General features: G+C 44.3%; 1 protein-coding gene across 1 annotated transcript in view; it reads right to left on the bottom strand.

The window, feature by feature from the left end:
- Positions 1 to 14692, bottom strand: part of GNA14 (G protein subunit alpha 14) — a 140913-nt gene extending 126221 nt beyond the window's left edge. The window contains exon 1 of the mRNA XM_079790181.1: positions 13663 to 14692. Coding sequence (XP_079646307.1) covers positions 13663 to 13786 — 124 coding nt within the window. The 5' untranslated portion in view covers positions 13787 to 14692. The remainder of the gene's footprint in view (positions 1 to 13662) is intronic.
- Between the last annotated feature and the right edge of the window lie 4972 nt (positions 14693 to 19664).

Raw genomic sequence — 19664 nt, 5'->3', positions numbered from 1 at the left:
GAAATTTCAGATGTTCAAGATGAACACTAACTACACAAAGGAATACACTTTTCTTGGATAGTAAGCTTTCTGGCCATTTTCTGATTTGCACCAAGATATAACTTCATTGTAGATAGAATCGGTTTAATTATCCTAATGGAAAATTCCAATTGCCTTGTAAATGCTAACTGATTTCAAATTATCTGGTGGTAATGGTTGTGTGTTTGTGTGTGTGCACGTACAAACACACAGAAAAAATTGGCTTCACTGGTGCCATGCCTATTTGACTGCCGCTAACTTTAGTGTCCAATCTTTCCTTAATTGGAGCGTATGTCAAATAAACCAACGCCTCCTCCTCATTTCCTCTACCTGCCCAGCCCCTAATGCAGACACAAATGAAAGTATCTGGCAAGGGAGAAAGACTTCCTCATTGCCCTAAGTGAATGGTAATTTGAAAATGGTCTGGGAAAGTTCAAGCAGTTTCCTCATGCATGAGCTACCTATAGACAGTCTGCAATTCTGGTGACAAATACAAAGGCAGAAAGATGTTAAAAGGGGGTGATTCAGCCAACTTTTAGACATTTTACAACAAAAAAAAGCATTTAAATTTAAACCCAAATGCCTGCTTTAAATGCATGCAGCTGGTGGAGTTTTCAGTAGGCTTGTGATTAGGCTTTTATATTTAATTCACTCTATTTCACCTTGTTCTTTAACACATTCTTAAACTGCTAATGTTTCCATTGAAAGGGAAGAAATGTGTGAACAATGTCAGACTGATAAGATGTGTTCAAACACAAGATATCCAGAGCAGAATAAAGAAAAGCATTAAGAAAGGACCTCATTTCTCTCATTTCTTGAATCTGAGATGGAAATTTTTCTTCGTTAAAGTGGCAGGAAAAGCATTAGAAATGATGGCCGTGAGACAGCTAAAAGAGCTTTAAAAGTTTAGAATCTCAACACAAATCAGGTAATGAAGCAACTAGTTGCCACTGCAGGTTCTGTATGTAATCAATTAAAATGAGGCAATTAAAAGCTTTTTTAACCAGTAAAAATTGGAATAAAGGAATAAGTGACGCGTTGGGTTGTAAGAAATTGTAGGGACTTGAAAAATCAGCCTCTTAGGTTGAGATTGTAAATCTTTTCTTAGTTGAGGTGAACTTGGCAAGCCCCATTACACTAAAGAATAAGAATACCTAAATTATACATATATATACAGGGAATATGCTAATTAGCCGGTGTCACTACCGCTCAGGAGGAGCTGCGCGCAGATGGGCGGGAGGGGACTGCGTGCCTGCCCCCACCCCAGCGGACACAACGCGGCGGGCTGGCACTAGCGGGTCAGGCGCGGGTCCCGGCCCCCCGCGGGGTGCCTCCTGGTACGGCGGGAGGCGGGGCACCTCCTTGCGTGATTTCAATTGCACGCTGGGCCTCTAGTGTAGTAATAATACTCAAAGTTAGATTTTTAAAGTAAGTATAGCCCTGACCAATGTGGCTCATTTAGTGAGCATTGCCCCATGCACACCTAGAGGTCACCAGTTCCATTCCCAGTTAAGGCACATGCCTGGGTTTCGGGCTCCAGCCCCAGTAGGGGGTGTGCAGGAGTCAGATGATCAATGTTTCTCGCTCATTGAAGTTTCTCTTTCTCTCAAAAATCAATTAAAACATTTTAAAAAAAAAGTAACCATGGATCAACATTGAATGTTTTTGATACTGTTGTCATTTAAGGTATTCCCATCTGATATTAAATAATCTATTAGAGGTGATACACTTAAAGAGCATTTTATTACATTTAGAAACCGTATTTGACTATTTAAAATAATAAGATTTAATTTATAACTTTAGATTTATGAGCTCTACTGGAGTCTCTTAAATGCTTAGCTTTTGCTTGCCAGCTTTGTCAGGGGGTCAAAATATTTGAGGATACTCAGGTTCTTAATATGTGTAAATAGGTTTTAAAATGTTTAAAAGGAAATCTAATCATTTAATTCACTGAATTAATCAATTGAGTTAATTTATTAGTAAAGTAAAAAGTAATTAGTGAAATGCATGATTACTTTATACAAAAAAATTGCTAGATTTTAAAAAATTTAAATGAACAGTAAAGACTTAGGAAAACTAGGTTTTTCCATTTTTTTTCAAGTTTAATGAACTCAATATCAATTATAAAAGCAACTTCAAATGTTTGTTTGCTCACAGAAATATTTCCGATCCAATATCTGTAAACTCTGTTCCAGAGGATACAGGAGAACATGTCTTCCCGCACAATGTTGATGACAGTGCAGGAGTGAGAGGCAGAGGCAGCTTGGCCCGTGAGCTGGCCAATAACATCACATTAGGTTCCCTCCCCCATACCATCACATTCTGACTTTCTTGCCTTCGAATTGCATATGCTTTGGAAAGAGCTTCCAGACATATTGCTGAGATCTTAAAAGCTAAATGCAAAAGAGAATGCATAACTTTTTATTAAGTAGGATACCAGTTTAGCTGCCATTGAAAAGGGGTCCCATCATTCCTAGTTCAGGGCTAATATGGCAGCTTCGTGGAATCAGGGACACAGGCCTTTTCCACCTTGTTGCTTTTTCATGCTCAGCACCCAACATTGATTTCAGGTCATGGTATGGCTCTTAACACACCAAACTAGGTCTTATACTTCAGAAAAGTAAGTCCTTGCAATGACTGATTCCCCTTTCAGAGCCTCCAAATTTCTTACTCATAAAATTAAGTGTGAGATGGGCCCCTAAAGTCACAAGGCCTAACTCCTTTATTTTAGACAGGTCTTTACACATTTAGAAAAGTTATATAAAAGACCATGATAAGTTATGATTTTTTTCACATTATTTCAAAATAAAACAATAGAGAAGAATAATGGGCAAATTTTTCAACTATAATTCCAGTTATATATCTAAATTTTCTCCTGTACAGTTAAGAGGAAAAGTCTTTATGGATTTTTTTTACACAATGACTATTTTCCAGGCTCAATTTTCATTTTTGAAACAACATATATAGGTATCTATATATATAAGTGGCTAAGTGACCGACCGTATGTACATCCGACTATCCAACCAACCGGTACATATGATGCACATTGGCAATTTAAAAATAAATGTTGACTTGCGCATGTATGATACATATAAAGCTCTCGCTGGCGCCAATCGCACGTGTGTTTTAATTTTATAATATTATATTATATATACTATTTTGACGTGTAATTTTTTGCAGTAACATAATTATTGCACAAATTTTTCTTCTAATTAATTTCCTTTCAATGTGCACGAATCCATGCACTGGGCCACTAGTAAATATATATTCAAAGTAAGTACTTAGCCAAGATATTGTACATTTTTTAAAAATCAACTCTGGAATTTTCTAATTTTTCTTTCTTTAAAAACCAGCCTAGTCCTATCTTCTTTTCATGAACATTCCCAGACCACCCCAGAGATCTCCATCGCCTCCAAGAAATTCCTATTTCTCATCTAGTATTTCATGTAAACCACTATATAGAGAATGACATACATATTCATTCAACCAGTGTTTGAGCTTAGCTCTGAGCTCAACACTGGGATTAATGGTGAGCAAAGCCCCCACAGAGTTCAAAGTCTCTCATTTGAAACTCTTCCTAAACTTACCTATTGCCTGGATGTGGCCCATCCACAGTTAGGGAGACATTGGAGCCCTCACAACATTTGGTTGCTCTTACTTTTTTCTTAACCTTCTTTGTATATGACAGTTCCTCTAATCTAGGAAGCAACCCTTTTCAAAGTTTCATATAATAACTAAAATGGAACCCTGTGGGCTAATGGCAATACAAAGTGGTGTCTTCCCTAATCTAATTTTAGCATGGAAATTGGTCTCATGAAAGCAAATACAATGTCAATAACTAGAGCAGATTTGCCTTATTTTAAATTTGTGCTATCTGATTAGGGAAGAAAGAGAAATAAATTATCTTATATCTTTGATTCCAAGATTTATTACCACAGAAATGAACATTTTTAAGGTTGAAATGCCTTTGCAATGAAATGTACATTTACTATAGTTTTCTGAAGAAAAAAAAAACTTTTCAAATCAATGGCTAGTCTTACAATCAGTGTCGTCTTAGAAACAACAGAATTCAACATGAAGACTCAGAGTCTAAATGAAAGAATGGTCTGGCAACTCAGAGATTGGACTTCTAGCCTCCATTCTGCCAGTTAGCTACTGACCACCAAGCCCTGTGACATCTGTCAAGTCTTTTCACTCCTCTGGACCTTCTCTGCCCATCCAGAAAATAAAGTTTTGACTGTGTTCCTCAAACCCTCTGTGGTAAGGAACCAGTGTTTAAAACTTTCCCCTCAGTTGCAGATTGATACATTTATGAAATACAATAAGAATCCCTTGGATGGCACAGCACTGTTAAATTGCTATAAAAATTTCTAGATGCTTACTCTCGATTTCCGCGCTTGTCTTGTGTGACCAGACTTGGCCTAGGCCACAACTGCATTTTGAGTGGCATTGACTTAGACTTAGGCCAGGACTTAGACTACTATGTAGATTAGATGGTGATCCTGCAAATGACTTACCACCTTCTTTTATTTGATTTTGTTCAGTAATACAACCAGCTTATATTTCCCAATTACCTAGTAGCTGAGCAGGAGAAACAAAAATTCTGGGAATGAGTTATTCAAAAGGAAGGTGTTATTTATGGCAGATCTGAGAGAACAGTGGCATGGTTTGATCGATTTGTGGGTCACGGACAACTAACAATACAGAAGACACTTTTCAAGCAGAATAATTAAAAATAAGTATTCTCTTTTCCTCTTATTCATTAAAAAAGTAATATATATATATATATAAAAATTTAGCAGTTACTAAAAAAAAAAAGACTTGACAACCAGGAACAGTACCCTTTGGATGGAGGGGGGGCGAATTTTTCAAGAGAAGACTGATATATGGGAGTTGTTACTAGAATATGCTTCCTCCGCACCACTTATCTCAAGACAGAAAGATAGCTACTTAATGGTTATTAGCCACAAAGCCATTGCAATTTAAGGAGCACAACTTTTTGAGTAAAGCATCGAAGTGTGAGAGTGCAGGCCAATGTGACCACTCGTTGCTTTTATAAGGACTCCAGCCACAGTAAATTCTATGTATGCCCTTGTTTTTCCTCTTTGCCCGCCAACTTGGGGACAAGGCTAAAAGACCCCTACAAAGTACTCAGCTCAGACTCTAAAGACCCTTCATCAAGTTGATGAAGGAGAGAGTGCTTCAACTTCAAGAAACAGAGCATTCCCTGGGCAGGTCAGCCCCAGAGCCTCCTGGGTAACTGCTGGAAGGCAAGGATGCCGCCTGAGAGCCTAGAAGTGGCCAGCGGAGGCTGCCCGTCCTGAGCTCCCGGCCAATGCCATCAGACAGAGGTTCTCCCCTGGAGCATGTGCCGGGATCACCTGCACGGCCTGTCAATACCGACTGCCAGCCTCACTCCAGAATTTCTGATCCGGAGAGCCTGAGAGGTGTTTCTCACAAGTTCCTGGGAGGTGCTGATGCTACTGGTCCTAGGAACACACTTCGAGAACCAGTGCAATAAAACCTCTGAAGACAGAATGGGTTAGACCTCAGAAGCCACCTAACCCGGTGGTTCGCAAACCGCAGCTTGTGAGCCACATGCGGCTCTTTGGCCCCTTGAGTGTGGCTCTTCCACAAAATACCACGGCCTGGGCGAGTCTATTTTGAAGAAGTGGCGTTAGAAGAAGTTTAAGTTTAAAAAATTGGGCTCTCAAAGAAAGAAATTTCAATCGTTGTACTGTTGATATCTGGCTCTGTTGACTAATGAGTTTGCCGACCACTGACCTAACCCAACCTCTCATTTTATTTATTTATTTTTTTAAAGATATTTTTATTGATTTCAGAGAGGAAGGGAGAGGGAGAGAGAGAGAAATATCAATGACGAGAGAGAATCATTGATCAGCTGCCTCCTGCACGCCCCACACTGAGGATCGAGCCCGCAACCCGGGCATGTGCCCTTGACTGGAATTGAACCCGGGACCCTTTGGTCTGAAGGCCGACGCTCCATCCACTGAGCCAAACCAGCCAGGGCCAACCTCCCATTTTAAAAGTAAGGACCCTGGGGCTCAAAGAAAATTCTTCCCTATTGTCATATATCCAGTACTCAGAGCCCGCCCCCCGCCATACCCCCCACACACACACCAAAAAAAGAAACTCGCGTCTCCAGAGCCTTAATACACTGCTCCCTTCATGATTCTGTTATGGCCACACACTAGGTCCCTGATCTCTGAGAGGGGGCACCAGCGGAGACTTCATGCTGTTGACCTTCCTTCTGGGAACTGCAAGCTAATTCTGTCGGCCACCCTGAACTGGTAGGGGGTTGGCAGCACAATGGGAACTACTCCTTGCCTAGATTTTAAACCCAGAGAACACGTTCTCATCACTATGCCATGCTGCCGCGCCCCTGCTTCCTGCCAGCTGGGCATAGTCAGAAGGCCTGAGATGTCGAAAAGTGACCCAAGGCTGCAGGAGATGGTCACAGAGGATCTGCAGCGCTGCTGTGGAGGCGAGCATCTGTGACCACCGGGGTGGCCGTCACTGGCGGTGTGCCGGCCGTCTGCCTGATTCCAGTGTCAAGACTCCCTCGGATCCTGCCCTTTGGCTGAGCCTGCTCTGCAATTCCCATCGATTCTGTGGGCTTCCTGCTTCCCCTCCAATAAATTATTCTTCTGCTTAAATGGTCTGCAACCAAGAACCCTGGCCAACAGGATAGCCCATTAATTTCCTCATCAGCAGAGAGCCAACTGCTCCTAACGGAAGTTAGAGCTCCCGCAGAGGCTCCTGCAGGGACGTCTGCCTTTAGGGCTCTTAGATTTCCACCGATGCACTTCCACGCCTCGGACAGCGATTGCAGCAGGCTGCTGGACTCCCAGGGAGCCCGCCCCAGGCCATGTCTGTGATGGATGACCCTTGGCCAGAAGCGACTGATCCAGGAGTTCACCCTGATCCACAGCAGGCCTTGGGCTCTCACAGGAGAGAGGGAGGCCCAGAGGGCCCTCAAGCTGATGGCTGTGCCCCAAAACTGCCCTCGCATTTGCTCTTTCCCTGTCTTTATTACTCAGTTCCATTAATTTCATGAGATCCCTGGTGAGAATCCTTCCAACAAGGTCCTCTTTTGGTCTGAATTTCAAACTCCGTCTTTAGTAACATAATAGCTTTTTCACACTGACTCACTAAAAACCTATCTCTCTCTCTCTCTCTCTCTCTCTCTCTCTCTCACACACACACACACACACACACACACACACACACACACGCGCGCGCGCAAGCGCTCTGCCTTCTCAATCTACTTCCCTCTCTCCTTCCCTGCAACCCCACACAGGGGAGTTCTTACAAGGAAAGCTTTTCTCCCTGTGATTCAGGTATCACAGGAAAAGAGAAAGCAAAAGGTGATCTAGACTTGAAGGCAACTTTAAAAAAAGAAAAGGAACATCTTGAGGGTTAAGACATTTTTTTACATTGCTCTTTAGATACTGGTGATTGACTTGAATTAGTGGACTTGATATCTTTGTTTAAAGTGGCTTAAACATCTTAAAAGAAAAGCTGCAGTCCTGACCAGTTTGGCTCAGTGGAAAGAGCGTCGGCCTGTGGACTGAAGGGTCCCAGGTTCGATTCCAGTCAAGGGCATGTACCTTGGTTGCAGGCACATCCCCAGTAGGGGGTGTGCAGGAGACAGCTGATCAATGTTTCTCTCTCATCAATGTTTCTAACTCTCTATCCCTCTCCCTTCCTCTCTGTAAAAAAATCAATACAATATATTTTAAAAAAAGAAAAAGAAAAGCTGCAGTTCTCTACCAAAAGAACCAAGGCCCTGTAGAGCAAGCATGTCAAACTCAAAGGCTAACACAGACCAAATAAACGAGGCATGTGGCTCATGGGCCACGAGTTTGACATGCTTGCTGTAGAGAAATAGCTAATTCCATGACTAGGAAGGGCAGTATAAGATGAGACTAGAGTTATTTCTGAAAGTAAGAAAATACTCAAAGAAATGATGGGGGCATGTCACAATGACATAGGAACCAGCTTGAAGGGGATCTCATTGTGCAAATAGGGTACAATTTGAGGACCAAAATGATTAAATACAGTAATGAAGTAAAAACCATTGTTAAAAACAACAACCTAGGAATTCATGGGTTTGTATGAGTAATAAATAAATAAATAGGAGCAAAGGGAAGGTTGCTACAAGGCCAACTGATAAATATGGAGATAGTGCTTGAGTTGGGAAATCATCATTTTGTAGCCATCAAGTTACAGATTGGATCAGGAGTCATATCAATACAAAATCTAGAGGAGAATATTTGCAAGGTCTTAGAAAATATCTCCCCACAAAATTGTTAGTGGAGAAAACAAGCAGGTGATCAAACTTAATATCACTGAGGGACAGATAGACATGGGGTGCCCCTAGAGGTGACCCCTGGGAAGGACACACATCACTTACCCAGAGTTCAAGCCAAGAGCTTATAGTTGGAATCTCTAATTGTAAGAAAATCATCAGACAAACCCCAAATGGGGAATTTTCTATTAAAGGGAGAGAGGGACTAAAAGGAGAAAGGGTTTCACTGAAGAAAAAAAAAAAGGAAGAGGGGACTGAACTCTTCAAAAATGTAAAGTCACAAAAGCAATGAGAGACTGTGGAAATGTTCCAGAATAGAAGAAACTAAATATATATAGGGTGTCCTCAAAAAATGTGTACACACACTTTGAGTAACTATAAAGGCAGTGCTTATTAAAATGTACTTCCTCTTCAAAATTGAGCTATCAACTGTTAAAGTGAATATACATTTTTGGGGAATATGTACATATGCATATGCATATACATGTACATGACTGACACATATCATTTCCCCTCAAACATTTCAGAGAAATTGAAGGGAACACACAAATGAGAAAGAAAATTTCAGTAATAGGTCAATTGGGGAAAAGTACACCTATGGGTTTTTTGTACTATTCTTATCCTTATTAATTGTTTTCAAATTTTAAAAAATGTTTTCATGATTTGAGGAGAGGAATTGATTAAAAAGGGGCACGGGGAAGTTTTGAGGATGATGGAAATGTTTTATATCATTATTGTACTAACATTCACACAGCTGTTCATATTTGTCAAAACATCAAATTGCACACTTAAAATTGGTGACTTTTATTGTTGTAAATCATACTTCAATGCACCTTATTTGAAAAGGTACAAAGGGTAAAAGTCCATTATCTGAAAGGTGGTGTATTCGTTTAAAGGCAGAAAGAAGAGGGAGGACTTGCATTTGTCTCGTGAGAGGATCCGGGGACTGCCGCGTCCTGGGTGGAAGAGGCTATCTGGTGAGGTTGGCTTATTGCATCCAGGACAGACAAGCCACAGATAAAGTTTCATGGTCTCCCCTTTCAGAAGCATATTATGGCACACAAAAATTAAGCATTTTTGCATTAATATTTATTTTGTAGTGAACATATTCACATAAATGGTGAAGATAAAACACCAAAACCAAATGAAATCTGCCCCCAAGAGGTCCTTCACATTACCCCAGATCCTGAGAACACCACTTACTATCCTCAAAAGCTTCTCTTGGGAGGCAGGGAGAAGTCTGTGTGTCCTACACAAGCCCCCCATGTGGCTGGCATCAGCATCCTCCCCTTCCCATCTTCCAAGGCCCTACTCAGAGGATCCCTCCCTCCCTCTTTTACTCCTTGTGGTCTCTTATGACCACCTTCCTCGTAACAGTTGTGAAAAGACAACTACCACTCAACTTGGAAATGATCCTCAGCTTGGAGCACCGTGCCTGGCACTTTGGGAAAGCGTTCTGGATTAAACTAAGCCAAGAGGAAGGAACGTGGGCACACTTACCATTTCCTTCCTTTTCCTCTTCACAGAGACAGAAAATTCTGTCACCTTCTACTGAGAAACCCATACTATCTCACCATTCCCTCTAATAGACTTCCAGCCCAGATACATGTCAGCTCTAAAATGGGATTCTGTTGTAACCAATGCAATAAGACTTCCTGGGACTCAGACTTTCAACTCTGGTGCAAGGACAAAGAGAGACTTGATATTTATAATGAGCTTATGGCTCAAAAAAACAAACAAAACAAAACAACAAAACAATGAGGGAGACTCAAAGCAAGACATTTCTGTCAAAGTACAACCAGGACTATTAAGACTAACTGCTAAATTACCTACAACTGGTCAACTAAAATGGAAAGTAACACCACCCTGGTGCCTCAAAGAGCTTGAAAATGGAGCAATGATAGCAGACACTTACCAAGCGTTCATTGCCAGACAAAGCCGAGAAAAGTCAGTCCACAGCTAAGAAAGGGGAGAGCCAGGGTTTGAACATAAGCAGCCTGGCCTAAGAACCTCCATTTCTAACTCCTATCCTATATAATAAAAGGCTAATAGGCACAGATGACTGGTCGCTATGACACACACTGACCACCAGGAGGCAGATGCTCAACGAAGGAGCTGCCCCCTAGTGGTCAGTGCGCTCCCACAGGAGGAGCACTGCTCAGCCAGAAGCCGGGTGCAGCGGCTGTGGCGGGAGCCTCTCCCTCCTCCGCCAGCAGCACTAAGGATGTCTGACTGATGGCAGGGAGCAGGCCTAAGCCATCAGTTGGACATCACCCGAGGGCTCCCAGACTGCGAGAGGACGAAGGCCAGGCTGAGGGACCCCCTCCTCACCTCCCTGGGTGTATGAATTTTGTGCACTGGGCCTCTAGTACCAACATAAGTTCAATTTCAATTCCCCAGTGAACGTTCCTTCCAGACATTTCCAACATGAGGTCTACATCCAAAATTAAGTCTCAGCCTGATTAACAACACTTCACCAAGCCTCATTAAAATCAATAAAGGTCACATTTCTCCTCATTTCATTGCTTTTGTCCTGATACTTTCTCCTTACACTGAAGAGTACTATCAGGGTTCTTATCCGAACTCCTTTTTGTCCTCCTTTCATCTGAGGGACTGATAAGGATTTTCTTTCTACTAAAATCCAGCATCTTCTTTATTTCTGACCTCCTTCCTCTGAGAGAGCATCACACTGGCATCTTGCAATTACTAGCCTTAACCAGAAAACAGCTTTTATCTTTCCTACGGACTGACCCACACTTTCATTAAGCACAAACAGGATTTGGACTGAACCATCGGATGTACTTCAGAAACATCCTCAGATCCTGTTGTTGCAAAAGCATAGGTCCTTGTGGAAGAGGTGGTTGGAATTTCAGTTGAGTCCATGCTCCACGCAGGATCCTAAACTCCTGTTTGCAAAGCGGAGCTTCCACCTGAGGCGTCTGAGCAGTAGATCATCTAATCCACACACTACACACACTCAGGTGAATGAACTTTGCACTCAAACTGCCTGACTTCAGACAAAACAGCATAGAGCCTTCCCTGCTTCCCGTGTTTTCTGAGTCATTGATTCCTCCTTTGTTTTGAGAAAAAATGGGAGTGTGCCCTATTCCCTTAAAGACTGAAGGAAATCAGAGGTTTTGAAGTCTATCCTTTGGGGGTCCTGGACAGCTCCATGTGGTCTGGAAACTATTTCTAGTTGTTTCTGAGTGGTTGGCACTGACTCAAGGAGGTAGTCACAGCTGGGCCTGGTAAAAATGGGGGGTTCTGGGAGGTCAGGCAGTCCTGCCTCAAGGGGACAGGAACAGGGTTGGGGCCAGCGAGATGAAGAAGGATTCCAGTCACCAGGATTAAATTTGACTTCCAGGGCAAACAATTTATCTGCAAACATCCCTCCCCTAGTTTGAGTGTGAACGCAAGCATTTTCCTTCAAACAAATAGGCTTACAGCCAATACAGTACAACACAGCTGACTGCTTCATTTTTCACAGAGAGCCAGCATTCGCCAGGCTCCCAGTATATTCCAGACCCCGTACTTCACATACTGACACAAAGCGAAATGCATCAAAATGAAAGAGGGTTCAGCCTGTCCTTGTATGCCCGCCTCTATCATCTGTGGGGCCTGGGGCAAGAGTACAAATGGAGGCCCTCATAATGACTACTTTAAAGTGCTAATCAAGCTAACAAACTGTCTCACATAATCCTCCACCCTTGACAAATCTAGCTTTATAACCACCTGGAGTCCAGGTACAGTTTAGAATTCTCGGGGCCCTCAGAGTTTTAGGCCAGACTGGAGACTGGAAAGAGCAGCGCTGGCCAATGAACAGGTGCCTTCCCTTCCCCACCCAGGCTCTGTCTCGCCCCTGGGGGGAGGGTGGACTCAGCACACATTTGCAATCTATTCCACAACCCCACACAGCACAGCTGCCCTTTGGGCACTCCTCAGAGATGGAGTCTGCCCTCTCTCTTCTTAAAAGGGCCCCGAAAGCAAGCTTGGGGACTTGGGGCAGGGAATTCCATCAGTGTCTGGGGCTTGAAGGTCAGTGGGGAGGGGCACAGACTGGGGAAGGTCGGACCCTGCTCTCTAATCCTGGGCAGTAAGCGTAAGGGGTTTCCTTGCCCAGGTGCAAAGCACACTGACTAAAGCCTTCTCTATTTTAGTCTAACTAAGTCGACTTTTCTTTCCTTAAGGCTTTCTGGGAGGGAGACTCCTTATATCAAACACATGTTCGCTCACGCAGGTGCGTGCGCACTCGCACTCTCACTCACACACACACACACTGGTATAAAGAGAATTTCTGTATGGAATGTATGAAATAAAAAAAGCTGAAATTCTTGCAGCTGCCCTAGAGAGATTTGGCAGCTGAAATACTGGTCTGAAAGAAAGAAAAGGTAAATATTCCTCAAAAAGCAAATGGGTTGAACAGAGTTCTAGAAAATCAGAAAGATAGGGTCCTTGTCCTAGGTCATAAATTGGGCAAACCTTAAACGTTTATTCTGTTTTTGGAAATGTGTCCTACCTAAAGCAGGGAGACACAACCCCCCCCCCCCCCCAAAAAAAAAAAAAAGAAAAGAAAAACAGATGAAGAACCAGAAGCACTTGGGGCCACAAGGTCAGATTCCTAGGAACCACCGCCCGGAGTCAACTGGGCAAGGGAGTTTTGGGTGGGCCGCAAACGGAGAGGCCTCCCAGAGAGAGCCACCAGTGGCAACTGGAGGGGGTTCACAGTGGTGGAGGGGGGCACAGTGGTGGGAGGGGGGACCAGTGGGGGTGAGTGGCCACGACCTGGGCGTCACCACTGACTGGTATCTGCTTTGCCTTTTCGTGGTCAAGTCAATCTGCCCGCTTTCTGAGCCTTCATTGCAATTCTCTAAATGGGGGTATCTGCACGCATCACTTGGCGGTGATGCCCATAAGAACTCCGCTCAGTCCCTCACTTGGTAACCGCTCAGTCCACGGGTCCTTATTTAGAACGGAGAGCGCAGGGGCCAGAGCTAGAGCTGAACCCAAGTTGTGGATCAGCCAGCTCCCCACCACCGACCTGACCTGCACATCCAAGATGGGTGTCCGCAGGATCCTCCACTGGAGGCGGAGGGGTGGGGAGGTCGAGGCTTTAGGGACAGAGGCCAACCAGAACCGTTGGGGAAAAGGCACACACAGGTCAAGTGTTCGTCTCAACCCAGTTTGGGAGTAGTCGAAAGTCACGGGGTTGGAGGTGCCAAGGGCCGGCGTCTAAGACAATTGTAAGCCCCTGGGATTGGAGGAAGCCGCGCCGCACTCCGCGGGGCCGGGCCGGCAGGGAAGGTGTCACTCACCCAGCAGCAGCAGCTTGAGCTCGCGGCGCGCGTCCTTCTTGTCCCGGCGAAGCTGCCGCTCGATCTCTGCGCTGATGCGCTGCGACTCCTTCTCCTCCGCCGACAGGCAGCAGCAGCCGGCCATGGTGCGCGCCGCGCAACCGCCGGCCGAGAGGCCCGAGCGCCCGGGTCCTGCGCGCGGCCGCTCCCTGGGCCGACCCGAGAGCAAAGGCCGGAGGGGGCCGACTTGAGTTTCGGGGCAAGAGACCTGGGCCTCCGGGGTTCGATCCCTCCTCGCGGGCGGGCGGGCGGGCGGGCGGGCTCCGAGGTGGGGCGAGTCCGCCGCAGCACGGGGACCGACCAAGTGCACCGGGGACCCGGGCTCACGCCGCCCGCCCTCGCTCGGGGAGAAGAGCGCGAGCTGCGCTCCGCTGGGAGCGATGCCGACCTCCCGAAGATGCGCGCCCCTTGGCACGGGAGCCCGGCGCCCCGTCAGAGGGCGCAGACCGCACCTAAAAAGTTGGGGCGTCGGTGCCCGGGAAAGCGGACTCTCCCGGGGCTGGGAGTTCCCCAGGCAGGCTGCAGGCACGGCGTTGGTCAGAGGCAAAGGTCCTGGCTGTCCCTGGCCTAGAGAGTCCCGCAAACCTCAGCCGGGTCCGAAGACTAAGACCGAGTGGAAAGGTCCCTGCCGGCACTTATGGCTCAAAGTGCCAGGAGGAGGCGGAGCGTCTTGAACCTGCAACCCTGGTCTCTGCACACCAAGCCTTGGGGCACACCAAGCTGGTGGCGCCTGTGGGTGAACCGGGGAGAGCAGGGAGCTGGGGTGCGGAGCTGCGGGGGGGGGGGGGGGGGGGCAGAGTCTTTGGGAGTAGCCCCCACACCTGCCCCCCTGGCTGTGGCGTCGGGGCGTGGGGAGAGCCGCCTGGCGAGGTTGCTGTGACCCGCGCTCTCTGGCGGCCAGGCCCCGCTCTCTGCCCAAATCCGGGTTCCGACAGGTGAGCCAGTTTCACCAACTCCCAGCCTCAACTCTCCCCAGCTGCAGGAGTGGAGGGAAGCCAAGCGCTGCCGAGCGGTACAGTGTGCGGGGACCACCACACACCCTGGTTTCCTAAACCGCCTCCTTCAGCTTCCCCGTGCCCCAAGTCCAGCTCCGGCTTGGTCAAAGCCCCTGGTCAGCTCTGCCGCTTGCCTTCCAGGTGCGGCTAGCCCTGAGCCGGCTGGCATTTCGCTCAGAGAAGCAGCTGCCACCGGGCTCAGTTAAATAAGAGAAATCCAAGAGTAAATATCCTCCCAGCCCCTTCCTATGCCCCCGGACGGACGAGGAGGGCTGGGGATGGGGGTAATGGGAAACAGCTGCTGCTTTGCATTTTATAATGAAAAGACTCCTGCTATGTAGAGAGGAGAGCTGATTCGTTTCCAGCAACACCTGGCGTGTTCCCTGCCCCAGCCCTGAAGCCTGACAGCACCTAGCAAAGGTGTGTCCGCACAGCCACATTGGCCTGGCTCCTGGAACGTTGGGAGCAAGTTTGAGCTGCATTGATTAAAAACAAAACAAAACAAAACAAAACAAAAAAGATTGAAAAGCACCTCTTTGTACTCAAATGGCACTATAAGATGCAGATTACAGCATCTGATTTTGTCTTCAGGGTTGATTTTGAGGCAGAGCGCAAATAGGTTCACAGGAAAAGCAGAAAAAACCAAGGGAAAGGGAGAGGTTCCTGCCGTCCACAGCACTGAATGTTGTTGTTTGTTTGTTTTGCTTTGTTATTTTTCCTTCTGTTCTTCAAGTCAGTATATACCATTTAAACCACTTTATGGCGTTAGGTAATGAGCTAATGCTTCCTCTATTAAGAGCAGGCAGCAGTGCCTTTCATGTGAGTCGCATACATTTAATCAATTCAAATGGAGCATACTGAGTGGAGAGAATGGTATGTGTCATTATATAAAGTACTTGGCATTATGATTCTATCTGGCTGAAGATCTTATTTATTTTGCAATTTAGAGAACGTAGACAAATCAGGCATTGAAAATGAATGTGCGTGCTTAAATGCATGACTTTATTTTCATCTGTTACTGACTTGTAGACAGTAACAGTGACCCCTACAGGAAAACTCCTCAACATTTCCCATTTAATCCTTGGCCATTTAGTCACACATATCTCCCTTAGCCCTTACAGATTCATTTACAATTTGAGATAAGATCTAACTCCTTAAACTAATAGTTGCATCATAATTATTTGCATTTTTTAATTATTAAAATTAGGGCAAATTTGAACTCCACATTATTTGGAATAACTGGTCTAAAGTTGCTAAGATTTCAGAAAAGATACAAAATATTATTTATAGTTAATCTGTGAAACTTTCCTGGACCATACAAGTCTTAAATGTGTCCCTCCCTTTTGACCAAACTGGTATTTCTCCCCTTAAGAAATAATCAGATAGAAATCATGATTTAGGTGCAAAGGTTTTATTTCTAATAACAACACTAATGCAAAACAACCTAAATGCCCAACAACAAGGAATAGGTCACATAAATTATGGTATATCCATCCAATGAGATATCATATAGTGACTATGTGAATATGTGAGTGACAAATTGGAAAATAACAAAAATTTGGGGGGCGGGGACTCAAAATATATTTAGTGAAAATGGCAAGATATAAAAATATAAACAATACGATACAAATTTTACCCTGGGAACACACATAGGCATTTTTAAGAAACTAAAGGGAAGTATACTCACAAAGTAAGTTGCTCTGAGTCATAGCTCTTTGGTTGGTTTTAATTCCCTGATATAAAATTATTTGGGGCAGCTCTATTAAAGTCTTCTAGGCCCCACTTTCCTCAACTGTAAAACAAGAGGGATGAACCAGATTAAGCTCAATGGGATCTCCCAAATGTACCATTCAATTCTTTTATGATTTTCACACTTACATGGTAGTATTAAAGATAATCATAAACCTGTTTTTTATTGAATATTGGTAGCTAGTGAGAACTATAAAACTAGGATATCACAAGTCAATTATTTTTATATTACCATTTTTTTATTCATGTTACCTTCAGGATCTGGGAGCAGGATGAGAATAATTTTAAGTTATTAATTCATTTGTAACATCTTACCAGGAAGGGCTAGTTTTGAAAAGAGATTTTAGTGAAAGAGAATGTTTGTTTTCCTAGGTTATTCTCAAAGTTCTGCAGTTCCATGTCATTCTCAAAGAACAGAGCGCAGCCTGGACATGTGTTTCAGATAACGGCCAAGTGCTGGGCCACGAAGGTGAGCTCATTGAAATTCCTCTGAATGTCCTTTGAATCCATGCCAAGCCCTGTACCAGGCACTGGGGCTTTAGATAGTAAGACCTTGCAGACTTTAGGTAGACTGTAGTCTAGTAGAAAGAAGTAAGACTGAGACCCTGAAATCTGAACCCACCACTTATTTCTTCCTCCCAAAGAGCGGACAGTGAGGGCTCAGAGTCACCCGGGTGACTCCACAGTCCACAAATGTGCACAGCGGGCCCTTCGGCTGAGCCTCATTTCCTGTCACTCTGCTGTAACTCCAGAAAAATGTACCTACATGTTCTCGCCACCTCCATGTCTTAGCACATGCTGCTCCCTCTTCCAGGAGTGTCATCTCACCCCAGGCAAAACTAGTTAGGTACTTTCTTTCCCAAACACCTCTGTTCTGAGAAGCTGCTCCACCCCTGCTCCGTTAGACCCATCTCTCTCTGCTGCCTGAGCATTTTGTGTCCCACTCTTTAATATCTCGCTCTATTTCACTTGTCGGTTTCCCCTCCTGATCCATTCGTTTCTCACAGGTGGAGAGTTTTTCTTGTTCATCCTGGTATTTCTAAATTAATAAAATTTAGTTGACTGAATAAAATTGAAAACAAGAAGAATTAGCCAGAGACAAGAGAAAGAAACTCGGAAAAGGAAGTTCTTGTGATGGAAGACAGTGAAAAACCAACAAGTCTATTGTTGTAACAAATCAATGTATGATTTAGGGAAGACTTGGGTCCCCAATTTGCCCCCAGAGAGGAAGTGACTGCCCTGTTTCTAATTCAGAACTATGAGGAAATGTGCAAGTAGAGGACTGGGAAGATGCTGTTCTCTTGGACAAATGTACCACCTTAGAACTTGAACAAGTAACATAAAGTAAACATATGACCTTGAAATTTACGAAGTTGAAATAGCACCAATACTAATGCACCGATGCTGCTCTGTGGCAGTGTTTTTCAAACTGCAGTTGTGACCCATTCCTGGGTTGTGGCAATCTTCATATATATATATATATATATATATATATATATATATATATATGAAAAACACAAAACATAAATAGAAAATATCAAAGTATGCTGCAGGTATTATTGTTTCATGAAACTTTTGCTTCCATTGTATACATAGATATCAAATGTTAGGCAGATCAGTCACCATTGGAGGTTTGCTTGTCCTTACCCCAGGCAGGTTGGACTAAATGGTTCTCAATTTTCTAATACATTTTTTTCTGAGACCAACAGGTTCCTAATTTTTCATTCAATTTTCTGAGCCCAGTCTGCTCTCTATAATGTTTTGAGTTCTTCTCCCCTCTTACCACTCCCAGCCATTCCCCACCCAATCATCTCTAGTTTTGGATAAGCATGGTAAGTTAGAGATATCTATTTTTTAAAATATATTTTTATTGATTTCAGAGAGAAAGGGAGAGGGAGAGATAGATAGAAACATTAATAATAAGAGAAGAGCCCACAACCCTGGCATGTGCCCTGATGAGGAATGGAACTGTGATCTCCTGGTTCAGAGGTCCACGCTCTACCACTGAGCCGCGCCCTGCTGGGTGAGATATCTGTCTATTGTCTGCCCATTGTGGACTCTGAATGAATTGACAGAGTAGTGATGGATGTTTAGATGAATGGGTAATAATTCTATCTGGTGGACTGATGTACTCAACATCTATTTTTCTAAGCCAATCAACATGTTATCATGTTGTTCCAAAATATTCTCTGCTTGAAGACGAGAAACTGTTTATTATATAACTTCTACTGAAAAGACTAGAATTACAGTCATGCACCACACATTTAGGCCAATGGCAGACCGCGTACATGATGGCAGTTCCATAAGATTATAGCAGAGCTGAATCTCCTGTAAGAAATGAAAGAATCTGTGGATCAGAAGGATTTTTTTTCTCTCTGGTGAGCCCAATATCTGTGGGGCTTCGCAATAGATTCCCTCTCACTCAGAGTACCTCCATTTTGAGTGCACAGATTACATCCCAATCAGTCAGCCACAGAGGAGCCTGTCCCCCCAGCGCCATAGGTTGGTGGTCTTCACAGTGCACTGCTGCAGACTCTCTGTTGAGGACTAAGATCCTGTACAAGGACACAGTTCCACAGGAGCTCCCTCAACAAGTATCAAGTGCCACTGCCACTTGAGTATAAGCTTTCTGTGATAGTGTGGAGCCAGCCCGTCTCTGTTCTTGGGACACATTTTCAGGTTGGAATGATATAAAACATAGATAAGTTTTATTTATTCCCTCAATTCAATGCCAGAGAGAACACTTTGTGCCAGATAGGGTTATTGGAACCAAAAACATATTTCCAAAGTCAAAATATTGAGTCCTCAGTTCTATACCCTCTTCATGTTAAAACACCCTTTTTTTTAAATACCACAAAATTCCTTAAGCTGACCACTGCTCCAACATGCAATAGCCAAAACCACATTGCCATGATAATCCTTTATCTCTCCATCTTGATTTCTTATTTCCCTTTTAAAAATACGTTTTTAATAATTTTGAGAGAGAGAGAAGAAGGGAAAGGGATAGAGAGATAGAAACATTGATGAGAGAGAAACATCATCAATTGGCTGTGTCCTATATGCCCCCTTCTGGGGATCCAGCCCGCAGCCAAGGCATGTGCCCTGACTGGGAATCAAATAGAGATCTCTTGGTTCCTGGGTTGATGCTCAACCACTGAGCAGCACCAGCCAGGCTTAATTTCTTATTTCCATTGATCCTCAAGCTACCTTTCACTCCTT

This window comes from Cnephaeus nilssonii, assembly GCF_951640355.1.
Source record: "Cnephaeus nilssonii genome assembly, chromosome: 14".
In the NCBI taxonomy this organism is placed as follows: Eukaryota; Metazoa; Chordata; class Mammalia; order Chiroptera; family Vespertilionidae; genus Cnephaeus; species Cnephaeus nilssonii.
Note: the sequence above shows the minus strand (reverse complement) of the source record. Positions and strands in the feature narration are given on the sequence as shown.